This window comes from Nicotiana sylvestris, chromosome 1 (assembly GCF_000393655.2).
Source record: "Nicotiana sylvestris chromosome 1, ASM39365v2, whole genome shotgun sequence".
NCBI classification, from domain to species: domain Eukaryota; kingdom Viridiplantae; phylum Streptophyta; class Magnoliopsida; order Solanales; family Solanaceae; genus Nicotiana; species Nicotiana sylvestris.
This window is the reverse complement of record NC_091057.1, coordinates 172931017-172957809: the sequence shown is the minus strand read 5'-3', so window position 1 is coordinate 172957809 and position 26793 is coordinate 172931017. Positions and strand designations below refer to the sequence as shown.

The 26793-nt window shown below is 37.6% G+C and overlaps 1 protein-coding gene across 3 annotated transcripts in view; it reads right to left on the bottom strand.

Annotated features, from left to right (window-relative positions):
- LOC104242814 (serine/threonine-protein kinase TOR) overlaps nucleotides 1-24645 on the bottom strand; it is a 42400-nt gene extending 17755 nt beyond the window's left edge. Inside the window, exons 1-32 of one of the 3 annotated variants that reach the window (XM_009797904.2) lie at nucleotides 24348-24645; nucleotides 22845-23183; nucleotides 22699-22773; nucleotides 19449-19621; nucleotides 19235-19333; nucleotides 17939-18098; nucleotides 17666-17809; nucleotides 17326-17495; nucleotides 17032-17236; nucleotides 16761-16955; nucleotides 15435-15587; nucleotides 14243-14364; nucleotides 14050-14152; nucleotides 13882-13977; nucleotides 11410-11540; nucleotides 11012-11114; nucleotides 10747-10929; nucleotides 10587-10679; nucleotides 10395-10430; nucleotides 9836-9934; nucleotides 9637-9735; nucleotides 9359-9521; nucleotides 9146-9270; nucleotides 9000-9052; nucleotides 8268-8391; nucleotides 7978-8163; nucleotides 6022-6174; nucleotides 5718-5870; nucleotides 4520-4591; nucleotides 4292-4426; nucleotides 4141-4202; nucleotides 3895-3992 (exon numbers count right to left, since the gene is read on the bottom strand). In XM_009797904.2, coding sequence (XP_009796206.1) covers nucleotides 3895-3992; nucleotides 4141-4202; nucleotides 4292-4426; nucleotides 4520-4591; nucleotides 5718-5870; nucleotides 6022-6174; nucleotides 7978-8163; nucleotides 8268-8391; nucleotides 9000-9052; nucleotides 9146-9270; nucleotides 9359-9521; nucleotides 9637-9735; nucleotides 9836-9934; nucleotides 10395-10430; nucleotides 10587-10679; nucleotides 10747-10929; nucleotides 11012-11114; nucleotides 11410-11540; nucleotides 13882-13977; nucleotides 14050-14152; nucleotides 14243-14364; nucleotides 15435-15587; nucleotides 16761-16955; nucleotides 17032-17236; nucleotides 17326-17495; nucleotides 17666-17809; nucleotides 17939-18098; nucleotides 19235-19333; nucleotides 19449-19621; nucleotides 22699-22773; nucleotides 22845-23183; nucleotides 24348-24458 — 4213 coding nt within the window. In that variant the 5' untranslated portion in view covers nucleotides 24459-24645. Of the gene's footprint in view, nucleotides 1-3894; nucleotides 3993-4140; nucleotides 4203-4291; nucleotides 4427-4519; nucleotides 4592-5717; nucleotides 5871-6021; nucleotides 6175-7977; nucleotides 8164-8267; nucleotides 8392-8999; nucleotides 9053-9145; nucleotides 9271-9358; nucleotides 9522-9636; nucleotides 9736-9835; nucleotides 9935-10394; nucleotides 10431-10586; nucleotides 10680-10746; nucleotides 10930-11011; nucleotides 11115-11409; nucleotides 11541-13881; nucleotides 13978-14049; nucleotides 14153-14242; nucleotides 14365-15434; nucleotides 15588-16760; nucleotides 16956-17031; nucleotides 17237-17325; nucleotides 17496-17665; nucleotides 17810-17938; nucleotides 18121-18370; nucleotides 18382-19234; nucleotides 19334-19448; nucleotides 19622-22698; nucleotides 22774-22844; nucleotides 23184-24347 lie in introns of those variants that run through there. The other 2 variants (XM_009797905.2, XM_009797901.2) reach the window with 2 other exon arrangements.
- Between the last annotated feature and the right edge of the window lie 2148 nt (nucleotides 24646-26793).

Below are 26793 nucleotides of genomic sequence, written 5' to 3'. Positions count from 1 at the left end.
GGGAGATGGGGAGATCGACGGGGATGTTACGCACCATATTGGGGTGAGGTGGGTGAAATGGAGGTTAGCGTCTGGAGTCATATGTGATAAGAATGTGCCGCTGAAACTTAAAGGTAAGTTCTATAGAACGGTGGTTAGACAGGCCATGTTGTATGGGCTGAGTGCTGGGCAGTCAAGAATTCACATATCCAGAAGATGAAAGTAGCAGAAATAAGGATGTTGAGATGGATGTGCAGGCAGCATACTAGGCTGGACAAGATTAGGAATGAAGATATTCGGGAGAGGGTGGGCATGGCTCCGGTGGACGACAAGATGCAGGAAGCGCGACTTAGATGGTTCGGGCACGTATGGAGGAGCCTAGATGCCCCGGTTAGGATGTGTGAGCGGTTAGCTTTGGTAGGTACGAGAAGAGGTAGAGGGCAGCCTAAGAAGTATTGGGGCGAAGTGATCAGGCAGGACATGGGGCGGCTCCAAATTTCCGAGGACATGGCTCTTGATAGGAAAGTGTGAAGGTCGAGCATTAGGATTGTAGGTTAAAAGGGTAGTCGAACATTTTTCCTCTTTGTACTAGCTAATCTGATAGTGTTTTGTCAGGACTGCTGGCTTTATGTTGTATTTCACACTTTTGCATAGTATTTGTGTTATTGCTTTCCCGTTTATTTGTTGTCTCTCACGTTGCTGATATTATTTTTATGGTTTATGCTCTTGATGGGAAGGTGTGAAGGTCGAGCATTAGGGTTGTAGGTTAAGGGGTAGTCGAACGTTTTTCCTCTTTGTACTAGCTAGTCTGATAGTGTTTTGTCTAGGACTGCTAGCGATTTATGTTGTATTTCACACTTTTGCATAGTATTTGTGTTATTGCTTTCCCGTTTATTTGTTGTCTCTCATGTTGCTAATATTATTTTTATGGTTTCTGCTTTCGTTACAAATCTATTGTCTCTGAGTCGAGGGTACCCCTCCGGGGTAGGGGTAAGGTCTGCGTATACTTTATTATCCCCAGACCGCACTGGTGGGATTCTACTGGGTTGTTGTAATTGGGCAAGTAGAAGGCATAGATCAGATTATGATCAAATAATACTGTGAGAATGCACGGGAGAAAATATGATATTATTCTCATATATATATATATATAATACATGTCCTACTCCTAATACATATGGGATTAGGGTTATTTACTACTATTTACATAATTATTCTAACACTCCCCCTCAAGCTGGTGCATATAAATCATATGTACCGAGCTTGTTACATATGTAGTTAATACGAGGACCAGTGAGGGACTTGGTGAAAATATCTGCACGCTGATCATTCAACTTCACAAACTTTGTAGCAATATCTCCCAAGAGTATCTTTTCTCTGACAAAGTGACAGTCAATCTCAATGTGTTTAGTTCTCTCATAGAACACTAGATTTGACGCAATACGAAGAGCAGCTTGATTATCACACACAAGTCACATCTGACTAATCTCACCAAATTTCAACTCCTTGAGCAACTATTTGATCCAAATTAGCTCACATGTCACCATAGTCATTGCTCGATATTCTGCTTCTGCACCAGACCGAGCAACCACATTCTGTTTCTTGGTCGTCCAAGACACCAAATTTCCTCCTACTAAGACACAATATCCAGACGTAGAACGTCTATCAGAAGGTGATCCTGCCCAATCAGCATCTGAGTATCCAACGATCTACTCATGGCCTAGATCCTCAAACAATAAACCTTTGCCTGGAGCTGATTTTATATACCGAAGAATGCAAACAACTGCATCCCAATGACTATCACACGGAGAATCCATAAACTGACTCGCAACACCCACAGGAAAGGAAATATCAGGTCTTGTCAATGTAAGGTAATTTAATTTACCAACCAACCGCCTATATCTTGCAGGATCGCTAAGAGGCTCCCCCTGTCCTGGCAGAAGTTTAGAATTCAGATCCATCGGAGTGTCAACAGGTCTACAACCTGGCATTCCTGTCTCCTCAAGAATATCTAAGGCATACTTCCGTTGTGAGATCACAATAACTAAGCTAGACTGAGCGACCTCAATACCCAGAAAATACTTTAGTTTGCCTAGATCCTTAGTCTGAAAGTATTGAAAGAGATGTTTCAATTTAGTATTACCATCCTGGTCACCAGTAATCACAATGTTGTCAACATTACCAGAGATATGATCAGAGGCGCCTGAGTCCACGACCCATGGTCCAAGAGTACTAGAGTGGGAAATACAAGCAAAAGAAACCAACAATAGAAGTATCAGTCTGAGCAACAGAGGCTATTTGTGAAGATGCCTGCTTACTTGCTCAATACTGAAGGAACTCATTATATTCCCCTTCAGATAAAGAAAATCCCTGGTTACTTGTGGCCTCAGTCTGAGCAACATAAGCATTTTTGGGTGGGCGACCATGTAAAGAATAGCAAACGTTCTCGTGTGTCCCAAGTTTATGACAATAAGAGCACTTGGGTCTAGATCTTCCAAAACGACCTCCTCGTGTATTCTCCATAGTATGAGATGCCTGATTGTCCACTGTCTGGGATGCGAGAACAGACGAGTTAAGTGTCTGTGATGAGATCACTAGGTGACTTGGTGTTGCAGCAAGGCAAAGTAATCGAGAGAGTAATTCATCAACTGTGGGGACAGTTGGACTAGCCAAAATCTGATCGTATACTGAGTCAAGATCATTAGGAAGCCCAACAAGAGTAAGAACTAGAAACATCTTTTGGCGCTACTCTTGCTGCTTTTCAACACTTGCAGAAACTGGCATCAACTTCTCAAATTTCTCCATGACTGCCTATACTTGTCCCAAGTAAGTAGACAAATCTAATTCATGTTTCTTTAAATTTGTCATCCGCGATATCACATCATAGAAACGAAATATGTCATTAGTGTATAAAGTGCGGGCCTTTTCCCAAACCAAATAACATGTCTGGAATGGACGAAACAAGGGCATCAACTTGGAATCAATAGATCGCCACAAATACTGCATAATTGAGCATCGATCTTCTCCCAAAGTACTTTGGCCTTTTAATCTCCTTCGCTAGACTTCGTGATTAGATGATCTTGAACACCTTGACCTTTACACCACAACTCGACAGACGAAGCCCAAGCTAAGTAGTTTGGACTTCCCATTAAAGGTTCTGAGGTAATCATAACACCGAAATTGCCAGAACCCGGGTTTTTAGACCCAAAAGCATAGATTCCCGAAGACATCGTTGGATTGAAGTGAGGTTTATAAAATTATCACCAAATAACAAAAAGTATCAACTGAAAACTCGCTGAAACAGACGAAGGAGACACTGTTTTTGCCGGAAAATTACTGTAGCTGCCGGAAAAAATCAGTGTAGTCGTCGGAAAAACTCAAAGTGGTCAGAATCAAACGAAAACAGTATGGGTGGGGTCGTAATTGGTAGACGACCCAACTGTTCTTAAAAAACTTTTTCAAAAAATGGCCGGAGGATGCTGTACGCGCCGGCGCGTGACCTCACGCGCGTGAGCTTCTGGTGGCGCGTGGGGAGGCTGCTGCCGGAGATTTTTCTGGGGTTTGGTGGTCGCCGGACAGTGGTGACTCTTGTGGTAGTGTTGGATTTTGCACAACACTGACAGAGACAACGCACACGCAAACAACCTTGAAAAAATCGCCGGAAAAAGGCTTCCGGTGACTGATTTCTCTTCCCGGAATCGCTGGAATTTATGCACAGCGATAAATCTCTCACAATTGCTCTAATACCATGTGAGAATGCACGGGAGAAAATATGATATTATTCTCATATGTTAACAATGATACAATGAGCCCTATATATATATATATATATAAAAAATACATGTCCTACTCCTAATACATATGGGATTAGGGTTATTTACTACTATTTACATAACTATTCTAACAAATACAAACCTAAAGTAGCATCCAAAGCAAGATGTGGACTCGAAGCTTGTGACGCCTTAGCAGTGTATGCTTTAAGAGCATCATCCCAACGTTGCAATTTTTCATACCTTAGAAAACGACAAATGAAACGAAGTCAGAGAAGGGGAAGATACATTTGAGACCACAATTTCACGTTTAAAACTTATGCAGCCTATAGTGACTAATTAAGATTAACCGGAAAAAAGAACACGGCGCTACTAAACAGTATAACAGTACCATGACTCCTTCAATTGAACCCCCAAATGCTGCTGAGCATATGTTAATATTCCCACAGCTGCCTGAAGATGCCAAGCATGACAAAGTTTAATCGCCAGAAAGTCACTGCGAAACATAAATAAGATGCAACCAGCAACTAAGAAATCAAGACCTCATGTTGATGTAATTGATTATTTATATGGATTAGAGCTTCAACTACAGCAACAGGATTTGCGTCCCTCCTATTTGAAAGTGCGCCTTCAAATTCCATTTCCTTGTAGTGTAGGGCCTTTGCAAATGCTCGACACTGAGAGGAAGAGCTCATTATCGATACAACTTTTTTACTAGTAACAACAGATGGTATAGATCAATCAACTGCATAATTTGAAAATATACCCACCTTCTCCGCAAGAGCACCAAGCAGACGGATATCTATAGGAAGGGGTCGCTCATCGTGTTCCATAAACTCCGCCTGCAAAGTACAACTAGCCAAACTACATAAAAATTATAGATTGCTGCTTTATATATGGCAGATTACTGTCTTAATACACAGTTCTTTCATATATTTGACCCAATCATTTCAAAAAGAAAATCTAGCCAGTCACCCAAGTTAAAAGTATGACAGTTCTGAAAATATTTCAGAAACAGTTCAATATCATTTGACGATGATCATGACTCCATAGTCTAGACTCTTCAGTCATTTCATTAGAAGATCATTTATTATCATAGTCCATCATCCCTTCCACAAGTTAAAATGCACAAAAAGCTTAGTACTTGTCCTGGAGGAACTAGTGTCATAAACTAAGATATGTCAAAAATAGGTGTATTTTGCACCAAGTGCACTCTTGCCCCACGAACTATTCCAACTTCTTTTCTTAAATAAGTATGAACCTTTCCAACTTGCAAGTAAATTTCCTCTCGGATCCCAATCAAACATACTTCTAACCTATAAGACCCTAAAAGAGGCAAACGATCCCATATTGGGTTCTTCACACAAACACGAATTTTTTCGAGCTCAGGCTACTCCTTCATCAACACTAGCACTGCAAAAACAAACAAACAGAATTTTCCAATGCATTCGGTAAAACTACAGCACAATCCTGGTGATTATTCGAAATAATTATCTAGTCATTGCCCCCCAACCCTTCCCCATCTTATAGTTAAATTATGATATTGTCCCAACCCCCCATCCAAAAAAATCAACATCCAATAACTCAAAGACACGAGATAATACTACTACCATTATGATTTAAAGGGTGGCTGTACAGCTCTGAGCATTTCTGCTTTTCCTAGGGGCATGTCTATTACAGGAAAACTGGAGGGAATATCTTGTTAAGGTAATTCTTCTGGAGATTCTTTTTTTTTATGGGTAAATAATATATTATATAAATATTTGCACTAAGCCAGTGCAAGAATATGAAACAGTCAACATCTTTTATACATAAGTGGATTCTCCAAACCATAGATGATGAACAAACATATATATGCCTCTTTTTGGAGCTCAAAATTCGTATTAACGTCATTTCACGTGAACATCAATGAATCAATAGTTTCAAAATCAAAGAACATGCTCCACTTGAAAAGAATGAAAAACTAACCAAGTTCAGAAGTGTAGCAAGAATTTCAGGAGGGATATTTGGAGAAGAAAATGCCATTTCTAGACTACGTACTAGCTGCCTTTGACTAGCCTCATTAAGTTGTGACCAGCAGCTAACAAAACCTGCAGCAAACAACTCTCGCCCAACAAAAGGCTGCAAAAGTTCAACATTAGAAAAGAGGAACACAACCAGAAACCCCTGTATATTTCTAGCACTTCCTCTTTGCTTGAAACTCTTTTAACTATTGTTTCTTTTTGTTCTCCTTGAACAACAATGAGGGAGAGAAGGTTGAAGAGGACACTACCTGCAGTTGAGCGAGTCTTGCACAAGTTCGCAATGCTGGACTAGGTGATTCTTTCAGAAGTTCAATGCTGAAATGCCTCATCCACTCTGCCCAATCCTCTTTAGTGCTTCGTTGAGAAGCCTCACCAGCGGTACGCAATCTGCCATCATTAACCTACATAAATGTAAAATAGAGTCAAAATACCTGACTAAACATCATGGGACTTTTGAAGAAAAGCAAAAATGCAAATAAATAAATGAAATGAAATAAGGCAGACGTAAAAGAAATAGAAATACAACAATTCCTGCTACAACTCGAAATACAGGCACTAACTTCATATCTAACATCAGGTTACCTACATTAAGAAAGGAAGGTGCAATGATGGGCAAGGGATTTGACTCCAAAAATGGATTGAAGGCAGCCCCCATCTAACCGGATACATACAGAATCCCTTTTATTTTTCTATTATATAAGAAAAGATTATATCTCCCTTCTTTGGTAAGTAAAATAGGGAAGTAACTTTTTTCCAACAAGCTAAAAAGAAAGAAAAGAGAGGAAGTACATCAGTTTCATAACCTCCATGTCAGCTTTTTCAGCCCTTTCTAAATTGGACAGACAAGAGGGAATATATATCTGCTTCCCTTACAATGGTACCAAAAACAACACAAGGTAATTAATGAATTATCTACCTAGAGGAAGTAGGGGTGTACATGAGGTGGTTTGGTTTGGTTTTTTATTAAACCAAAATCAATCCAACTATGTCAGTTTACTAAATTCATAATCAAATCAAACCAACATAAACTCGGTTTTTTCGGTTTCGGTTTTCTCGGTTTCTTCGGTTTTTCGGTTTATTTTCGGTTTTTCTTTTTAGTTATAGATTGTGCTTGAAAAAGAGATCAAATGGTCACCATTATCCACATCATTACTATTTTTCTAAATAATCTATGAGGAATACCAATTGTTCCTATGAATCATAATTGCAAGACCTTCCATAATAGAAAATGATAAATATGTGACAAAGCAAAGCACTGTAAAGTGTAAACTTGATAAACCTCAACATTAAAATAATCACCAATTATGTGAGCGAGATGACAACCAACTGCACCAAATATGTATTGAAAGGAGAAATCAAAATCCAATGCTGTCATCCGTAATGATCCGAGGATTAACTGAATATACAATCTAGTGCGTAAGCATAGAGAACTTAGGTTTTGTTGTCTTTTGTCTTGTTGGGTTTAATTTGGGCTTCATATTTGGATTACGTAGATAGAATCTACTTAGTGAATAGTGAATTTACAAGCCCACAAATAAATAATATCTCAAGATATTGAAAACTATAAAATAATTTAGAAAATACTTACAAATTAGATTTTAATGATTATTTTTGATGTATAAAATTTTTAAAATCTATTTATATATAATATTGGTTTGGTTTAGATTCGGGTTGACTTATTTTTTGTTAATACCAAACCAAACCAAGAGTGATCGGTTTTTTATTTTCCAACACCAAATCAACCAAACCAAACCATGAGTCGGGTTTTTTCTTCGGTTTGACTTGGTTCGTCGGTTCAGTTTGACTTGATGGTTTGGCTTGTACACCCCTAAGTGGAAGTGATCAAAATTTCATTGTTCCTTCACCCCTTGTCTCCATTCAAGAAATCAACCATAGTGTAAATATCTCAAGACAGAAAAGCATATTCTAAGCTCACTCAGAATTAGATTTAGACCTGGATAGCAAAGTACAGACAGAAAGGCACATACTATGGCAAAGCATATAATAACTAGCAAATAAGTAGGACTCTTTCCCTCTTGTGGGGAAGGGAAGCGGCATTTCATTTCTTTTGTTTGGTAGAGGGAGAAGGTGCTGTTATAGTTATGGGTGCTCAAACTCTGAAAGCAGTCAGAAAGGATGACATCCCTCCAGTAAGTACAAGAAACTTAAGTTCCAGTCCCTCACAAACAAAGAAGACAAACTACCTGATGGCTTTTAATCTGCTTATGCATGTCCGTCCCAACCTCGTAGTGGTCATTCTCTCCATCACTCAAAGGATCACTGATGACCTCAACCGGGAACCGCCGATTTAATCTCTGAGCTGCGGTGCTCCCCAAAATCAGTGGCTCACGTTTTTCCAGTCGTCCTCGGATTTCTTCAAATTCCTTGTGCTGTATATGAAATACTTATTGTATCAAGAACAAATTCCTCAGCAGTATAAACCTTTATAATGTTGGGATGCTAGTGATGATAGGGGAAAAAAACTAACTCAGACCTGCAGCCTATGTTTAACCATAAGCTTGTGAATAGAAGGAATAAAAATGGTGAAGTCCTCTCCAAGAGCATGAGCTAGACAACAAAGTGCATCAACAGCATCCTTCCTGAGCTCTTCTTTGTTCCTGTAAATGGAAGGGGCACCACAATTTATCAACACAAACTTAAAGAAAGTATCACAGAGATCACATAGTACAAAGCTTTTATCAGGTAAGAACTTGCAATCCAGTCTGCCTCGGAATTAAAACACAATTTGAGTGATAGGGTCAAAAACAAGAAGATAAAATTAGTGAATAATATAAAAAACCAGTAACACAATCATCCAGCAATTCCTCATGAATAATAAGGTAAGAATTGGCAGAAAAGGAAAGATAACTATATTTTTGACAGAACGTTGTAGCATGACTAAAATTGAAACACTAATAAAATGATTAGCCACTCAGAATTCTGAGTTGAGCCAAAAATTACTTGATGACCTTCAGTAAAAGTAAAAAATCAGTTACAACTAATATATACTCCAAAGTAATAAATTAAAATAGAAGGTTGTTTTTTACATAAGTGAGTCCATAGACAGAGATGGATCAGGATTTGATATCTGAGAGTGTACCCACTAGAGAGTCAACATCAAAACAATGTAGAACAGTAAATCTTTGTCATTTCATTTGTTATCTATTTCTTGAGAGAATAAGTCTCATATATCCTCGGTGATTAATGTGAGGGAAAAAAATCAGACCCGTCCAAGACAAGCTTCAAGTGATGCACAAGAGAAGATATGTGTCCAGTGACCTGCAAATTGGAAACGAAGAGAAGAAAAGAGGTAACGAAAATATGCCATCAAATGGAAAAAATGAAATTGGAAGGACTCCCTTTTACACCAACCTGCACACGAGGTATCAATCTTGTGAGAGTTTTGATTGCACCGCGTCTTACTTCTACTGAAGCATCCAATTTAAACAACCGAATAAGTGCAGGAAGAAGCAGATGCATATGCTCATCTAATGTCCCTGCAAAGTAAGATGAGACCAGAAGATACCTCAACATCAAAGTGATACAAACCAAGACATGGAGCAGAGAAAACAAAGGAAGACTGACCACCAAAAACTTCAAGCGTGTGGAGAATAGGAATAACGTATGTGTAGTCACTAAACCTCTCTGCATCAGTAAGAACTTGAATACAGCAGGGAAGTATATCAGCAAGGTACTTTCTGAATTCATCGTTGAGAGCCAAGCAAAGTTGCTCCACAAGATGCAGAATCTAACATCAGAAAAGAAAATGACCAGTAAGATCATTAACCAAATTATTTCTAAAATGCCCCACACGAAAAGTATGCGCGGTATTTTAATACCAACTGAAATTTTAATGGTCTTACCGGAGCAATGTGAACAGGTCTGTTAGCAACAGGCAAGCTGAAGGATGACCATATTTCTGATATCAGAGAGAGCAACTCTGGCAGATACTTGCGGATGTGCTACAAACACAAAATCATTTAAAAGATCTGAAGAAAATTACGAATCCAAAAGAATGACAAGAGTACAAGACAGATAATATTATTAAAACGAAAATATTACCTGGCGGACAATAGATACCAAGGTTCCAAGCTTCCATGTTATAAATTCTTTTAGACCATCCTCACATGTTCGTACAATGTGAAAGAGATCAGGCAAAACCTACAGAAAAAATAAAAGAAAGTCATAATTTTGAGCATCTCTGCAAAAATCATTCCATAACAAATGTTTAGAAAAAGAATATATGAATTACCACCACTAAAATTTCAGTATATCCTACTTAAGTTTTCAACTTGCCCAGCATCACTAGCTGGTTGTCCCCTACTTTTACATGTTTGAAAGTAAAGATTTGACTTTTCTTTCGGTAATCAAAGAGTAATGCCGTAACGATTTGAGTTATCTTTATTCAGCTCAGATTCATTATCTCTTTCACCTTTTCGCAGTGTCTGCTGGGCGTGGATTGGCAGGTGAACTGATCGCAAACCCTCAAAGAACCACATTTGATGAACTCACATTTCAAACGTTAATTTCCAGCCAAATTAAAAAGTAAGGCTGCAATGGAATGAGAGCAACAATTCCCGTATCTGTCCTTATTGCAATTTATGTGAGCTAGTAAACTAACCTTAGGCAAATAAGGGACACAGCCAAGGCCCATGGACTGTACATGCAAAAGTGAGAAGACAAAAACAAATAAGTCCCAGGACTAACAGTGCCAAAAGTAGAAAGGAACAAAGCAGGATAGTAATATAACAATCCTGCTTAAGAAAGAGCTGTAAAACAACGAGAAACAAGATGCCCAACTGAGTCTCCAGACCTTGAAAATAAACATAAGAGATCCGACCACTTTCTGGTGGTAACTTGACAGAGATGGATCCCTGAGTATCCGCATGAGTGAGTTGATAGCAACCTGCAGCAGTAGATTACAGTTAGACAAGCTAAAAATGAAAACAATAAGTTTCAGGTTTAAGTCTCACAGTGGAATAATAATCTTCAGATGTCGCAAAGGAGGGCCAGAGATCCATAGGCAATTCATCCATTGATCTTATATGTTGACCAGGATCACCAGTCACCCGGGTAACTTCACCATGGGATCCGGGTAAGCTTTGTTGATTGCGCTTGTGCACATGGGGATCTAATGCACCCATGATGCCAAGAACCTGCAAAATTCATCCTCAGTGAACTTACGTACTGCCTAATCCTAGGGAAAAAACAATATCGGACAACAGCGATTGCAGTTACCTTCAAAACCTCTCTTCTGGTTGACCAAGCCAGTTCACCATTGAGCAGTTTCAAGAGTAACCCAAGCAACTGAGGATACTCATTGTATGGAGTTATGACATATCTACGAACATTACAAATAACAAAACTTTCAGGCAAGATTTTTGAATATTCAAAAACTATAGTAGTACACCGGAACCACGAATAAACGATGTGCTGCAAACTACCAGCAAAAAATAATGGAAGTTTGAAAATTATAGATAGCACGCCTAAGTCCAAATGATAGAAAAAGTACGTATGTAGCACAAAAAGTATTAGGATAAGCCCCCATCATAAATTTTCTAGGAACCAAAAGAAATAGTAAGCAAAAGACTGATCGCAAAGGAATAATGAGATCAAAAGCTGAAGAAACCACATACCCTGTACTCTGTACAACTTGACCAAGTGTTGATACGGCCACTTCACGTTTGGTGGCAGCTGCCCCATCCAGTAGAGCTTCAACGATTAATGGCATAAGTTCTGAAATATACTGCCGCATGGCAAAGCCACCCTGAAGAGAGTATAGAAAAGAAACAAAACACGAGAGTCAGGGGTCTCAAAATGCACAAAAAGTAATGCATGATGACAACATTTGATCGTCTTAGATCTTTTAATTCAATCAAAATAGCTGATATAGAGAGAGCTGAAAGGATGTAGAGTCATGCATGGGCTTTAATTCGTATCTCAATCTAGTGATCTTTTCCTTCTAGACCTGATCTTATGGCCCCTGCCTTGCTAAGCTATGATATCATTTAAGCTGCAAAACAATTCTTGACTCTATAGAAAACAGAGGGCACAGAAAAGACACCAAAAATGCAGCCTAAAGATCTCAGGGAAAGACCAAACTATAATGTTCAAGAAACACTCCATTGTTCCGAACAGTTTAACTGGGCAGTGGGCACAGACACACGGCGCTAAGAATACACCTTTTAAGGTATAGCATAGTTGTGTGTGTTTATGAAAACCCCGAAAATCAAACCAAACCGAAAATCGAACCAAAACGACCTCAAAACCAGATACTTTTTTGGTTTGTTTTGGTTTTGAATTTAAAAAACCGATCAAATTTGGTTTGGCTTTGGTTTTAATCAAAAAAAAAAAACGAACCAAACGGACTACAGAAGTAGCTATTTAAAATTTATTATCACATCAATATATATGTATATTTTTATCCAAAGTTTCTAAAATTTTATGGTACATGTTAATCGTTTGCACTTTTAGTCTAGCTCTTTGCTATTATAATAATCTATTTCTTTACCTTTACATTCTAGTTTGATTGGTAGTTTTTTTTGGCTAACTACAACAATCTATTTCATGTTAAAAATAATCCATTTTAATTTTAATTGAGCCCTTAAATTATTAATCACTATTTGATTCAATTATCAATTATCATCAATATATATTGGTAAATGATAGATTTCTCAAAGAGCAATTGGTTTGATAGTATTACGTTGAAAATGTAGTCGCCGAAATATGTGTTTGGTAGTGTATGTCTCATATTTAAGAAAAAAAACGATAAAAAACTGAAAAACCGACATAAACTGAATCGATAAAAAACGACTTAATTGGTTTAGGTTGGTTTGATTTGGTTCCAATATTTGAAAAACCGACTTACTTGGTTTGGTTTCTTTTTAGGGAAAACCCGATCCAAACCGAACCATGAACACTCCTTGTGCATAAATTACCAAAAGTATCATTATACCAAATAATTGTGTTTTCTCATTCAGTACAGAAAGTCCCATCATAACAAAATAATTTGTATTTTAAGTAGTGGGACGTACAACAAGTCACGTCAACGACAAACTGGGAATGTAAAACTTAACTAGTTTCTAGATATAGAAAAATAACAATCACTTGTTTCTTTTTTATAACCTAGAAAAATACCAATCATTTTGAGGGGGACAAAAAAGGAAACAGTGTCAAACAAATTCGGACAGGGGGAATATATCCTTTATAGGCATTCAATCCACCCAGGACACCGACAGGCTCGGATACAGGTTGACTTAAGCCCTTATTTAATTTTCAATACGAAATGTGAGACAAAAGTTGGAGTACAAATAAGTCCAATGCGACAAGGAGGTCAACAGCACAGAATATTGGAAACAGCCTATCCATTAAAGAGGATTAATCCAGCATTCGTCAGTTCTCCTAGAACTTGAAACTTGAAATGCACTTTTACTAAATGAGAGAGGCTGAGAAAATAAAAAGAGAAAGGAAGTAGAATTTAACAGTAGGGGATCATATCATGTCTTGAGGTAAAGTTAAAGAGTACACATATAACTGAAAAGTACTGTGAAATACCTTTTTTAATTGAAAACTGTAAATCACCTTAAGATAGGATGTTCTCACTTAATAATCGAGTAAATTAACAGACGCATAAAATAAGGTCAAGTACCACAAAGCTAAATGCAGATAAAGGCAACTCTTAGGTCACAGTGATTGTGATGATATAGGAAAAGATCAGAGCAAATAAGCGCACATTCAGCATATGATATATCTGGGTGAGCTAAAAAAGAAATATACGGATTCTGTCATTACCATGCGATGCTAGAGAAGCAAGGAGAAAAATAAACTAAACTTCTGGCTAATAGGAAACACACACTATTGAGGAGCTGAAGTCAATTTATTTACAATATCATTTCTGGTAAAGCCCAAAGTCTTTTTTTCCCATCCCTGAGGGGAGAGATGGCAACCAACCCTCTTTACAGTTTACAGTATAAGAAAGCATTTTACAGTGTTAATTTATAAAGAGCCAACGAAAGAAACAGTACACAAAGGAAACACGCTAAGCTTCTCTAGACAGTGCTGCATTAGAGAGATTATGTAAGGGGGATCAGTATGAAGAGACAACATACCACTCTGGCAAGATCTCCAACAGTCACTAGAACTCCACTAATAATGCCACTATTCGCATTGACTCCTGTGCCTTCACAGAGTTTCGCAACAAGAGCCTGAAATAAATGGAATTACAAAAGAAAAAGGGATGAAAGATGGCACAGTACATATAAGTATAAATGTTGGACCTTGTGTATGGGAGCAATGTATGGTAGAACTAATCGTTCACAATTGCGAATCAAGCAACCCAATAACTTTGCACTCTCTTCTTTACATTTATTATCTGCACTGCTAACAGGGTAAGAGATGTAAACATAACAAGCTTCAAAGAGATCAAAAAAGGAAGGAGACTCTTTCCATTATCAAAGGCCATATGAATACCTTTGTTCTAGGTAAGTTAAGAGCTGAATAAGATGGCGACGAAGTGCTGGAAGAACATATGCTGGATTCTTTTCAGATAGTCTACCAGCTAGTGAAATTGCATAGTCACGAACTTCAAAATGCTGGAAAAAGAAATTATGCACATAAGCATGGTAAAAGTACATATATGATGGAGAAGAAGACAAGGTAGTCCATGTCCGAATAAATCATATAAAGAGGCATTTTGCTGCATCAACGCTAAAAAATAGGTATTAGATATTCACAAAAGCAGACAGGACTTTTTCGCAGGTTGAAAGTTAGGCTCTTGTATATTTTCCTCTCATGTCCAATCTCTTTGTTTTATGCTTCTAAACTCTTATTAGCCAAAAACTACTTGAAATTTGCACATACACAACGAGCCTAAATATCTGAAATTTTAATTCTCTGTGTAACAAAGAGCTAGTAAAAAAGAGGATCCATGTATCCCCCGCTTCTTACACAAGCGATTAAATTGCCTACACCACAATTTATCTTTCTCAAATTGCAAGCGATCAAAATGGCACCCAATGCAGCATGCCGTGAGAAAATGGTGAATGCTCTAGAGTCTAGACCTCTATAATGACTTCCAAACAAGGGCTTCAGTTAGCTTCATTCAGTCAACTTTGTTGACTTTTGCTGTCATTGCTAAAACCTAAAGGACAAATGCATATACTTTCTTAAGCAGCAAAAGCATTTATTCTACTCCTTTCTAGTATATAAAATCCGTCTTGTAACAAAAATATCTATAGGAAAGTACACCACTAGAATACTTCCCATTTCGACTACCCATAGCTCAAATGAAAGAGGAGAGTTAACATATAGGATTGTTTTGGAAAGTAAACAAGGAAGATTTTGGAGTGAGAAAGCTTGCAATAAACTAGGGTCTGTTCCCATTAGCACTATCTTTGTGCTAAGTTCAATTTTTAATGAAATCTGTTACCATTTCAAAAAGAAAAACTTGCAATAAACAGTGGTGGCAAAATGAACAGCTGAGTTGAGAAAACCATGCATTAGTTTATCCATAAGTTTTTAAGAGCACGGACGTTACTCCCTTCCCTTTCCTGAATAAGTACATATAAATAACCATGAGACAGTACATTTTGCCTTCCATTTTTGCATTTTTTATCTTTTTTCCATTTTGGGAGTTAAACGATGGACCACATGAATTAAATACCTCATCATTTAAAGTGGCAAATATAGCTGTCAAACTATCAGCCTGAGCCAGAAACTCATCGAATCCTCCATCAGCATACAGAGAAGAAAAAATTGAATGCCGAACAGTAACATCAGCGTCGGCAACAGCAGCGATGAGAAGTTTTTGCACAATCTGTAAAAATTAACTCAGTTAAAAAAGACTCCTAAATCACCATGCGGAAGACCGGAAATAAAAACCTTAATATGCATGATGTCAAGGAGTACTTATCCACCAAGTGGAAAAGACACTTAACATGAGAAACTGCTCAAGGTTTATTGACAGTCTTCTGGAGATTTATTTCTGCAACAAGATTTTGAATCACTAAGAACTAAGATTACCAAGTGAAATGACCCCAATGGCCAGCTAATTATATGATCAGGCCAAACATGAGACTACGAACAAGTACAGAGATACTAAAAAGTTTTAGTCACACTACAAAAAACATTATCATGAAGATAATGAAATAAAATGGTAGAATCCAGGAACTTGAGACAATTTATACCAGTAGACCATACCCATCTGCCATAGAGACCAAATGACTTGAGACACCACCAGAAAAGCACATCATAAAACTATAAAATTTCTCTTTTTCATGAAAAGCCAACCCTTGAAGACCCTTCCTAAAATCAATCGACGTTCAGTAAGAAAGCACAAAAAAACAAAGAGAACCAAAAGATAAACCTGTGAATCTACCGTTGTCTAAAACCATCATTATAATCCTATATTGACAAAGTCTAGAGTGTAAAGTAAATTGTAATCATATGTTACCAATTTTTTGGAAGAACTTATAAAAATGACATTGAAATATGATTTATAGAGTAATGGCTCAAAGAAGAGATAAAGGTAATCAAATGTTGCACAGCACACTATACAAACACTAATGACCATTGGAAAGAAATTAGGACAGTTCTTGGGATGAAGCAATTAGCATGTGCCAAACATTGGACTTAGCTGACCAATGAAAAGAAAGTAGGACAATTTTTGGGATGGACGGAGTAAGTAACATATGCTAAACTTGGAATCAGTCCAACCACTAAAAGCTAGCTAATCTTTATAGCAGGCATCCAAAACTCAATCCACTAAAAGAGACGCCTGCCACCTCTTTCACGAAAAGGGGATAAACCGGCTGAGAGATTGATAGAAAAACTATATTATTGAAGCCACTCATAAAACCGAATTAAACATCCTTATACAGATATTAGGGCATAGATTCTTTTCATAGGCACGTATTTGAATGCGCAGATAATTAAGAAGTGACGAACCAGGGAACCATATAATACCAAGAGACATTGTTTAAAAGCAAACCTCTTCAACAAGTCGACGTCGCTTTCCACTGGAACGATTGATTCTACTAGGACTAAACTGGGTAGAAGACATCGCCAAGAAAGAATTTGCTACTAGTTTGCAGCAACATAGTGCAGCATCTTTTCGTGTAGCTCCATCCTCATCTTCTAAATATACAACAACAGACTCCCTTGCGAACTCAAGAAGAACATGACCCTATAATGCCACAGGTCTTCTATCAAAGTAAACTAATGAGAAGGGGAATAGAGTGCACAAAATATAGACGACAAACCTTGAAATTAAAACGAGCAAGAGTCTGCAAAGCAAGTTGAACTAGCGCAGGACCACTCAGTTCTGGTACTTGGGGGGTAACTGTTGCAATATGCCCTCGACTCATAGCAGTTGATTGTCTTGAGAGTGCATGATGAGATCTGGAGAGAATTGCAGAAATACATTCAAGCAGCCGATCTTGAATGGTCGGCAACAAAGATGGAATGCTGAGACACAGAAATACACATGTTATCCTTGAGCAACACCAGACAAAAGAACCCAGTTCATGAAACTTCTGCTCAAATTCAGAAATAACCTTTCAGTTATTTGCTCCAAGGCTTCCACTAGTGTCAGGGAAAGCCCAGCAGAAAACATAGCATCCAAGAGACCACGAACATGAGGCTCCATGGCTGGTCCCATTGCTTTAGCAATATTTCCAACACATGCCAGAGCCTCAAACGAGGGCCTGCCTCTACGGGGAGCAATCTGAGAGAAACATACGCATGTCAGGGTTATTGCTTCAAGCATATACATGTCACAGAAAAACCTACAACACCTGGAAGATAACTTCTTTTAATATAAAACCCTGAAAAGATAAGTTTTCTGGAAACAGTTTCAGTTACTCAAGTCCATCTGCAATGACATATATGGCATACCGCATCACGCAAGTGAGAGGTTATTGTCGGCAAATAGTTAATGAGTTCACCATCCAGAGCACCAGCCATCTCCCCAAGAGCGATGAACCCACTGGCACGTTCTGCAGGTATTTTAAGGACATGAAGTATATGATTCATGCATATCTGTAGAAGCAAAATCAACAAACTTGAGGTTACAGCAGTCAAGATACAAGATGTAAATCTCAATCACCGAGATTTTCCAGTTAACCCAAAGCAGCTTGAATCATTAAAATGAAGTCAAATGTCACAAACCGTTAAATAGTTAGTCACAAATCGATCACGCAGGAAATGGGCAATTCGAGGAAGTAGAGAAGTTATGCTGAGACGAACTAGACGATCTCGGTGCTCCAGGTATCTTATAACAATTTCCGCAACCTCCCTGTATCTTGACATCATGAACTCTCCTGTATTCCTGCACATTTTGATGAAGAAATCTGCATGCATCAGGTAACATTTATCATACCACATCCAGATAATAGTGGGTCCAAATCCCACATCATGTGACTTGAGCATATTATTCAACTTGCGCCTGTAATCTGACATTATTGTTCATGGAGACAACTCAAATAATAAGCAAATAAATCCTTGAGACTATAGTAGTCATGGAACATACTAGCATAAGTGCATACATGGCAATACAGCAAAGAAAAATTTGTCCTCCTATAGCTAGCAGAGGTACCTCACCCATAATCAACCAGTTGACCACAACCCTCTTTATGCAGCCATTCCTTGCCTCAGTACCTACCCTTCAGTGTTATCAAAGACGAAAAGCGCAAAAAAGCTCTAAGGTCTGTTGGGGCCTTAAGCGCAAATAAAGCATGGGCTTTAATGATGAAAGGTGAAACTAGTTCCAGCAAAACAAATTCACGGCCTATCATAGAACTGAAACCAAGAACACCAACTCAGGCATGCTTCTGAAGGTATGATACCCATCAAATTTGTTTAAAAGAACAAGCAGAGAAATCCATGGCAAAGTAACAAGATAATATCTTATACAACTTGACCACATAGTATAGCTCAACAGAGGATCCTGTACATATACATAGTCAACTAATGGTAACTGAGAAGAGAAATACCAGCAACAGCCAAAACCCAATACTTTTTGCAGAGGATTGTGAAAAGGACTGAAAAACCCAATACTTTCTTCATTAAAAGGACTGTGAAAAACAAGGTACCTCGACAGATCGTAGTCAAGCTACAGACCACAAATACATTCTAGATACAATGGCTAATAAGAACAAACAGGTAGTACACACTTTTTTGGTATAAGTCTTGTACATGGAAGTTCTTTCCCTCATTTATAAAATTATTTTCTTTATCCAAAAAAGGGAACAAGAAGGTAGTAGATGGTTGCACCTAAAGGCTAAAACACACATGTAACTGGCCTCAGACTTGAGGTAGACTTGACTCTTAGGTCTTACATGATATAACCAAAGATTTTAAGTCTCCAGTTTATCAGACAGCCATGACAGCAATTTAAAACAGCAAAAGGAACTCTCAATTATTTTCCTACAATGAAAAATAATATGATACAGTTTGATAGCAAACCTTAGCAGCTCTCCCACCGCGAGAAGGGAGCCATGTATACTATGAACAGGCGCAGTTCTGGTCAATCCATCTTGGGTAGCCTCAAACATCTTATAATACCTGCCAGCACCACCAATTTTAGAGCAGATGAAATTTGCCACAACGTTCATAAGATATTGATAAAAATGACATTTTTACTGAAAAACAATAAGGGAGGAGAGAGAAGTAGCCATACCACTGGACACGCCATCGTGTCTCGCGCTTTTCAATAACGCGAAGGCAGGCACGCAATGCCTCAACAGCCTTCTCTCGAACAGCCAATGTTGGATCCTTCAGAGCAACCCAAATAACTTCCACAAAGTCCGGCACATGAACATTGAAAACAGTTGAAGCATTTTCCGCCATTTCCTAAATTTAAGACAAAGATTGAAACAGGAACAGCATCAGCAAGTACTTAGTAACTGGAATTCAATAACAGCTGCTATGTGGTGGGTGATATGGAGAAAGAGAAATCATAGATTTGTTTGGGGGAAAAGAGAATTCTAATTAGTCTGTAACATAGATGTATGTTTTCGCTAATTTTTTATGTAACATGGCATATGTAAATCATGTGAATGCCATGCTTGACTTACTTGGTTCATTACACAATCTGTAATGAACAATTACTGGAACTTGCCAATAAATTATCTTTACCTAGCAACGAAAAGAAAAGACAGAAATTCAGGAAGGCTGGACCCATTAAGAAACTCCAGATTGCCAATTAGGCACTTGAAAATTAATGGGGGCTCCGCTGTTTCAAGTTAGCAGCTAGAAATGATTGAATAGTGTACAGATAATAACTTCTTTAACTGTATTACTTGACAGATTAAATCCCAGTGGCGTACAATATTTGGCTTTCAGTGATTGAGCAAGACAGAATTTTGGTTTAAATAACCTACTCTCTAGCAAAGTATGTGTATTTGAATATTGACATGTTACCTTCCCAATTGATCATTTATGGCCTATGTTACTCGGACTCTCCGAAAATATTGTCGGGTGCGTGTCAGATCCTCGCATTTTTGGAGGATCCGACACGGGTGCGGCATCATTTTGGAGAGTCCGCGCAACATAGTTTATGGCTATTGCTTCCTGAAATGACATGGCAGCTTGAATGTGTGTTTAGCTATTTGAATTTCTTTTGACAAGCTACAACATAAAGAAGTTTATTTAAAGTATTATAAGAATGACATCTATATTTGTACAATATGAACCATTTCACTCTTCGTTCCATGATAACAGAATAACACTAGTTAATCTTTAGGATATGATTCTAATAGTAAATACTTTGTATTCAATTTTGAGATAGCCCAGGTACCTTCTAAGATAGTGACTGATACAATGGCAAGCTGGACAGTGGAAATGTTTTTGGATGATTTGGCGAGAGCAGAACAGTAGAATTTTTTAAGGGTGGACTGTGGAGAGACTGTATCAAAAAAAGAAGGCTTCATTTCAGTTGTATCTTCGGTGAAAATAAAATACTCCTCTTTTTATTGTATTTTTTTTTTTTGATAAGGTAAATTGTATTAATCAAAAGGGAGAGAACTCCCGTATACAGGAAGTATACCAAAAAGTAGAGAATTTACATCAGAACATGATTCTCTACAAAAGGCGCCCAATCTTCTATACAAGTAGGGGCTATATGAGTGCACCAAAAAGCGATCAAAGATAATCGACTATTCTTAAGATGTGAAAAAGGAGACTCAATCCCCTCAAAAGCTCTCATATTTCTCTCCCCCCCAAACTATCCACATGAGAGCTAACGGGGCGATCTTCCACGCCTTTTGCTTTCTTCTTCCACAGAAACCATCTCAGCTATATAACATTTCCTTTACAATGCTTGGCATCACCCATTGAACACCAAAAAGATTCAGGATTGCCCTCCACAAAGCCGAGGACACAGGGCAATGCAACAAAAGATGATCAACTTCTTTCCCTGGGCTTTTACACATGTAGCACCAACTAACAAGTGTAATTCCTCTCTTTCGCAGATTTTCAGCAGTCAAAATCACTCCCCCTAGCTAGCCATGCAAAAAAGCACACCTTCGTGGGCGCCTTAGGAATCCAAATCGAGGAGTATGGAAAAGTGGCCCCCTCTCTCACCAACATACTCTGGTAAAAAGACTTTACGGTGAACAAACCATCGTCACGCAAACCCCATCTCCAAGAATCACAAGATGGTTGGGGCCTATCTTGCTCATATAGCAGTGTCAACAAATCTTGGAGCTCCGCAATCTCCCAATCTTGCATGTTCCTTCTAAATGAGAGGTCCCATACTACCCCCCCCCCTTCATGCTCCTTACGAATCTGTTGGACCATCAATTCCTTTTGGTTTGAAACTCTGAAGACGTGGGGAAGGAGACCCTCAGAGTATCCTCTCCACACTACCTATGATTCCAAAAGCTGATTCTCCTTCCATCTCTTACCTTGTAAGTGATATTGCCACTGAAGGCTTCCAAATTCTTCATGATGCTCCTCCACATGCCACACCTGAAAGGTGTGCTATGATTGCTTTGGTCCTCCAACCCCCTCCTGTGGAATCGTACTTTTCTACTATGACCTCCCTGAATCGTACTTTTTGGATATTTAAATGAATTTTTTGAGGTGTTAAGTCAAATCGCTATGTAATATTACCACAATATTAGTGTGATATCTAATGAAAAGATCTTGATTTAACCTATCAACAAAAAGATCCTGATTTATCCAAAAAATATTTACAACAACAACAACAACCCAGTATAATCCCACTTAGTGGGGTCTGGGGAGGGTAGTGTGTACGCAGACCTTACCCCTACCCTGAGGTAGAGAGGCTGTTTCCAAATAGACCCCCGGCATCCTTCCCTCCAAGAACTTCCCACCTTGCTCTTGGGGAGACTCGAACTCACAACCTCTTGGTTGGAAGTGGAGGTTGCTTACCATCAGAGTGTTCAAAAAATATTTACCGACTTAAATATATGTAATGAAAATCACCAGCTTAAAGTGTTCAAAATGCTCGATGACGTAAGTTTCACCTTATTTCAATGCTCTATATTCATATACGCCAAACAGCCACTAAGCATCCCCTGGGTTAGTAACTATGGTTATGTAATGTTTCAATTGTAACTAAGTGCTCCAACATAAAGAATTACAGAAGATACTTGGTACTTTTATGGAGAATGAATAGCATTAACAAAATGAATAAGACAACACCGAAACCGGAAAATAACACAACAAAAAAGAATTGACAGAACAATCCGAAGACGACCACCAAATGGTGGAAGACATATCTTCAAGCAACAGGAAAACATCATATGACAAGTTCACCAGCTTTTTGTTTGTAAGCTAGCAGTCAAGTCTATAACGTTTATAATATAACTCAAATCTTCCCCATCACATAAAGATGAAAGAAATAAAATCCAGCTTCAAAGCTTCTGCTTATACAACATCAAAAAGGAAGATGTTAATCATACCTTTAATATTAAGACGGCAGCAAAGAAACGATACTCAATTCTTTCACCACGAAGCCATCCTAGTGCAACTTTTACCTGAAAATGCGAAAGAATTGAGATCCTGAAGTCAGACAATGAGAAATCTGAAGTAGCAAAATGCTACACACCTGACGTTCCACTTCATCTGCAGTCATTGCACCGCCAGATCTAGCTAGGTGACCCAGAACTTTACTAGCAAGGACCAAGATTTCACGATCACGCTTTGTTTCAAAAACAGCTCGCATGTAATTGGAGAATTTTGCCACTTTTGATGCATTTTCACTGATGGTGACATCTATTAGTTCATCAATAGCCCTCAATGCTCCCAGATTTTCAGAAACTTCATTACTATCAAGAAATGTAGTAATTCGTTCATATAGATGATCCATAAAACGAGCAAAAGCTTCTCCACTGAGATCACGAGCTTCTTCCTCTACGAGCCGCCTCAAGGCCAGTGTAGCCCCATCCTACCAGAGAGTGTAAAATAAGTAATACTGGCATGGTGCAAAAGTTTGCAACATCGACACAAGTATTTAAAATGAATTTAGAAGAGAGAGGAGTGCATCCAACAACAAGCAATCTAAAACTACAAAAACAGCAACACCACACATAACATTTTAAATGCATATACATTTAAAGCGGAGTTTTACATAAACAAAACAAAAACCCACATCAGTATCAATATGAAGCACTCTGTGCAGAAAACTGCTCTGTAAACCCTTCAATAGACAAATGAAACTGGCAAAGTGAATGAAAATACACAAAAACAAACCTGGTATTCCCATGATTATCCAAACCAAAGGTTCACCAAGATGGTCTGATATAAAATTTAAAACCAGGACTGTTCCATCTCTCTCAATAGATAGAGGAGGAAAATAAACAAGTGTAATTAACAAGAAGCTTAGAGGAGAAGACTTGTATATAAAACAGATCGGTCACTTCTATCTGGTGACATGATTTCAAACAGGATTAGTCATGATAAATATTAAAAACAGGGAAAGAGAAAAGGAAAAAGGTCAAAAGCGATTATGACCTTTTCTTTCTTGCCTGAAACTAAAGTGTATCTAGCATTGTGCTGTCTTTCTTGATATCATCTTTTGGATACAAGGTTACAAATAACTATGTCCAAGATTTTCGATGGAAAATCAAGAAACAACTCAGGATATTTTTTTGTTTTACTTATGGTGTACCCGTGTAGAATGGAACTTGCAAATGAAGCTGAATCTATCATAGAGATCCTATGGATTCAGATAGGATTATACTTGATGTACATAAGTCCAGCATATTGTCAGTACTGTTTATGAATAAAACCTTACCATTTCAAGAAAGAACGCAAGATGTGGCATGAGCTAAAATCTTGGACAAAGTTACTCATAGAGAGCAATAATAATAATAGCTGTGTCCAAGATTTGGTTTTGGCACGTCTTATGTCGTCTTTTTATCCTCAATTCATCATAAAATCAAAATCAGAGCACTAAATGTATGTCTGGTCACACTTCCTCACCAATTCAATCAAATGTAACAGCACAAGTAAAAAAAATACACAGCAACTTAAAAGAGAATGGCAAAATGAAAATTAAATTATAGAACAAATTTAGCAAATAACTCCAAAAAAGAGAATTTGAAAGAACCTTAGGATTGCCTCTAGTGCAGAGGTCAGCAAGAACTCTATTGAGAGCATCAATATTTCCGGCACCGGTGGTTGCAACTGGATAACGGATCGCCTGACTGGTGGTAGCCATGCTGAATTCACACACGCGCCACCACAAAAAACCCTAACACGATCGACAGAACATTTTATTTTCGTGTGATGTGCTGCTGCTATACACAACAAGAGAAACTATAGACATACACATGTGTTCTTCTTTATAATTTGTAAGAGAGTCGGTGAGCATCTCCGGGAGAAAGTAGGATAAATTGGCGTTAGGTTTTAACGGGTAAAAAACCCTTGCCCACTGTGATTCCCTTTTATTACAACGTGTATTGGGCTGTGGGGCACACAAGTTTACACTCATTTGACCAAACCCAAAACAAAACCGAACCGATCAAAAAAACCTTACTTTTTTGTTTGGTTTGGTTTTGATTTTAAAATTTAAAAATCAATCAAATTTGGTTTGGTTTTGATTTTAATTAAAAAAAACGAACCAAACCGAATATAGGAGTAGTTATTTTAAATTTATTATTACACCTATATATATGTATACCTTTATACAAAGTTTTAAAAATTTTATAGTCAATATTAATCGTTTGTACTTTTTGTACAGTTCTTTACCTTTACATTCTAGTTTAATTGGTAGTTTCTTTTGTTAAGTGCAAAAATCTATTTCATGTTAAAAATAATATATTTTTAATTGAGTCCTTAAATTATTCATCACTATTTGATTCAAATATCATCATTATATTTTGGTAAATAATAGATTTCTCAAAGAGCAATTGATTTGATAGTGTTACATTGAAAATGTGGTCGCCGAAATGTGTGTTTGGTAGTGTATGTCTTATATTTAAGAAAAAACCGACAAATAACCGGAAAAACAGAAAAACCGACATAAACCGAATCGAGAAAAAACCGACTTAATTGGTTTGGTTTGGTTCTAATATTTGAAAAAACGACTTACTTAATTTGGTTTTTTTTAGGGAAAAGTCGATCCAAACCGAACCATGAACACCCCTACCGTTGTATTCTCGGTGAAGGAAAGAAACTAACATTTGATCATTGCTCTATTTGCTAGTAGTATTTGATTCTGTAATTAAGTGAGACGTTAACTTGTACATTGTATTCTATTGTATTATATTTTGATGTATAATTTTTAGATAGATAGTATTATTTGTCCAATAATATGAAAAATAAACTTATAATATAATATGAAAAATAAACTTATAATTTTATTTGGTAAAGGTGAGATGTACGCAGCCTTACCCCTACTCTGGACGAGTAGAGAGGCTATTTCTGATAGACCCCCAGCTAAAGAAAAAATAAAAGAAGCACCGACAACAATAATGACAGTACAAGATATTTGAAAAACTAAGACTAAGATAGCAAGATGCAAGATGAAATAAGCACTAATAACAAGTAATACAATACAAGATATGAGGTAGTAGCCATCTAAGGATAAAATAATATTATATTGTGATAATCCAAAATGTCATTTTTAATTTAAATAATTATCTCGGTATTTTAAGACCTTGAAAAGCGTTATCAATAAATCATCGACTTGCGTGCGCAGTCCGTATAATTTTCCGGAAGGTTCTTATGTGAAAAATAGATTAAATTGTGAACTAGAGCTTTAAAACTCAACTAAGTTGACTTCGGTCAACATTTTGAGCAAACGAACCCGGATAAAAGTGTTGACCATTCCAGTAGTTCCGTATCGTGATTTGGGACTTGGTCATATGCCCGAAATCGAATTTGGAGGTCCCTATATCAAATTATCGTCATTTAACGAAATCTAGAAATCTAAGGTTAAAGATTTCTTAAGTTTAACCGGAGATTTGACTTTTTGATATTGGGGTCGGATTCAGTTCTGAAAATTTTTATAGCTTTGTTATGTCATTTATGACTTGTGTGCAAAATTTGAAGTTAATCGGACTTGATTTGATAGGTTTTGCATCGGATATAAAAGTTGGACGTTCTTAGTTTCATTAGGCTTGAATTGGGGTGTGATTCACGGTTTTAGCATTATTTGATGCGATTTGAGGTTTCGACTAAGTCTGTATCATGTTTTAGGACTTGTTGGTGTATTTTGTTGAAGTCCCGAGGGCCTCGGGTGGATTTCGAAAGGTTAACGGATATAAAAAGACTGCTGAATTTTCTTTTACATCATGTGAACAGTTCCCCGTGAACAGTCCGTGAACAGTACCACGCGAACAATCGTGAATAGCATCCGAACTTTTTCTGGACAGAATGTTAAGTTATGGAAGTGGGACTTCGTCCCATTTTCCATTTTTACCAAATTGGAGCTCGGGGAGAGGCGATTTTCGGGAGATTTTCAGAGAAAATAACGGGGTAAGTGTTCTTAACTTAATTTTGGTTAGATTACCCGAATCTATTACTAGTTTTGGCATTTAATTGGTGATTTT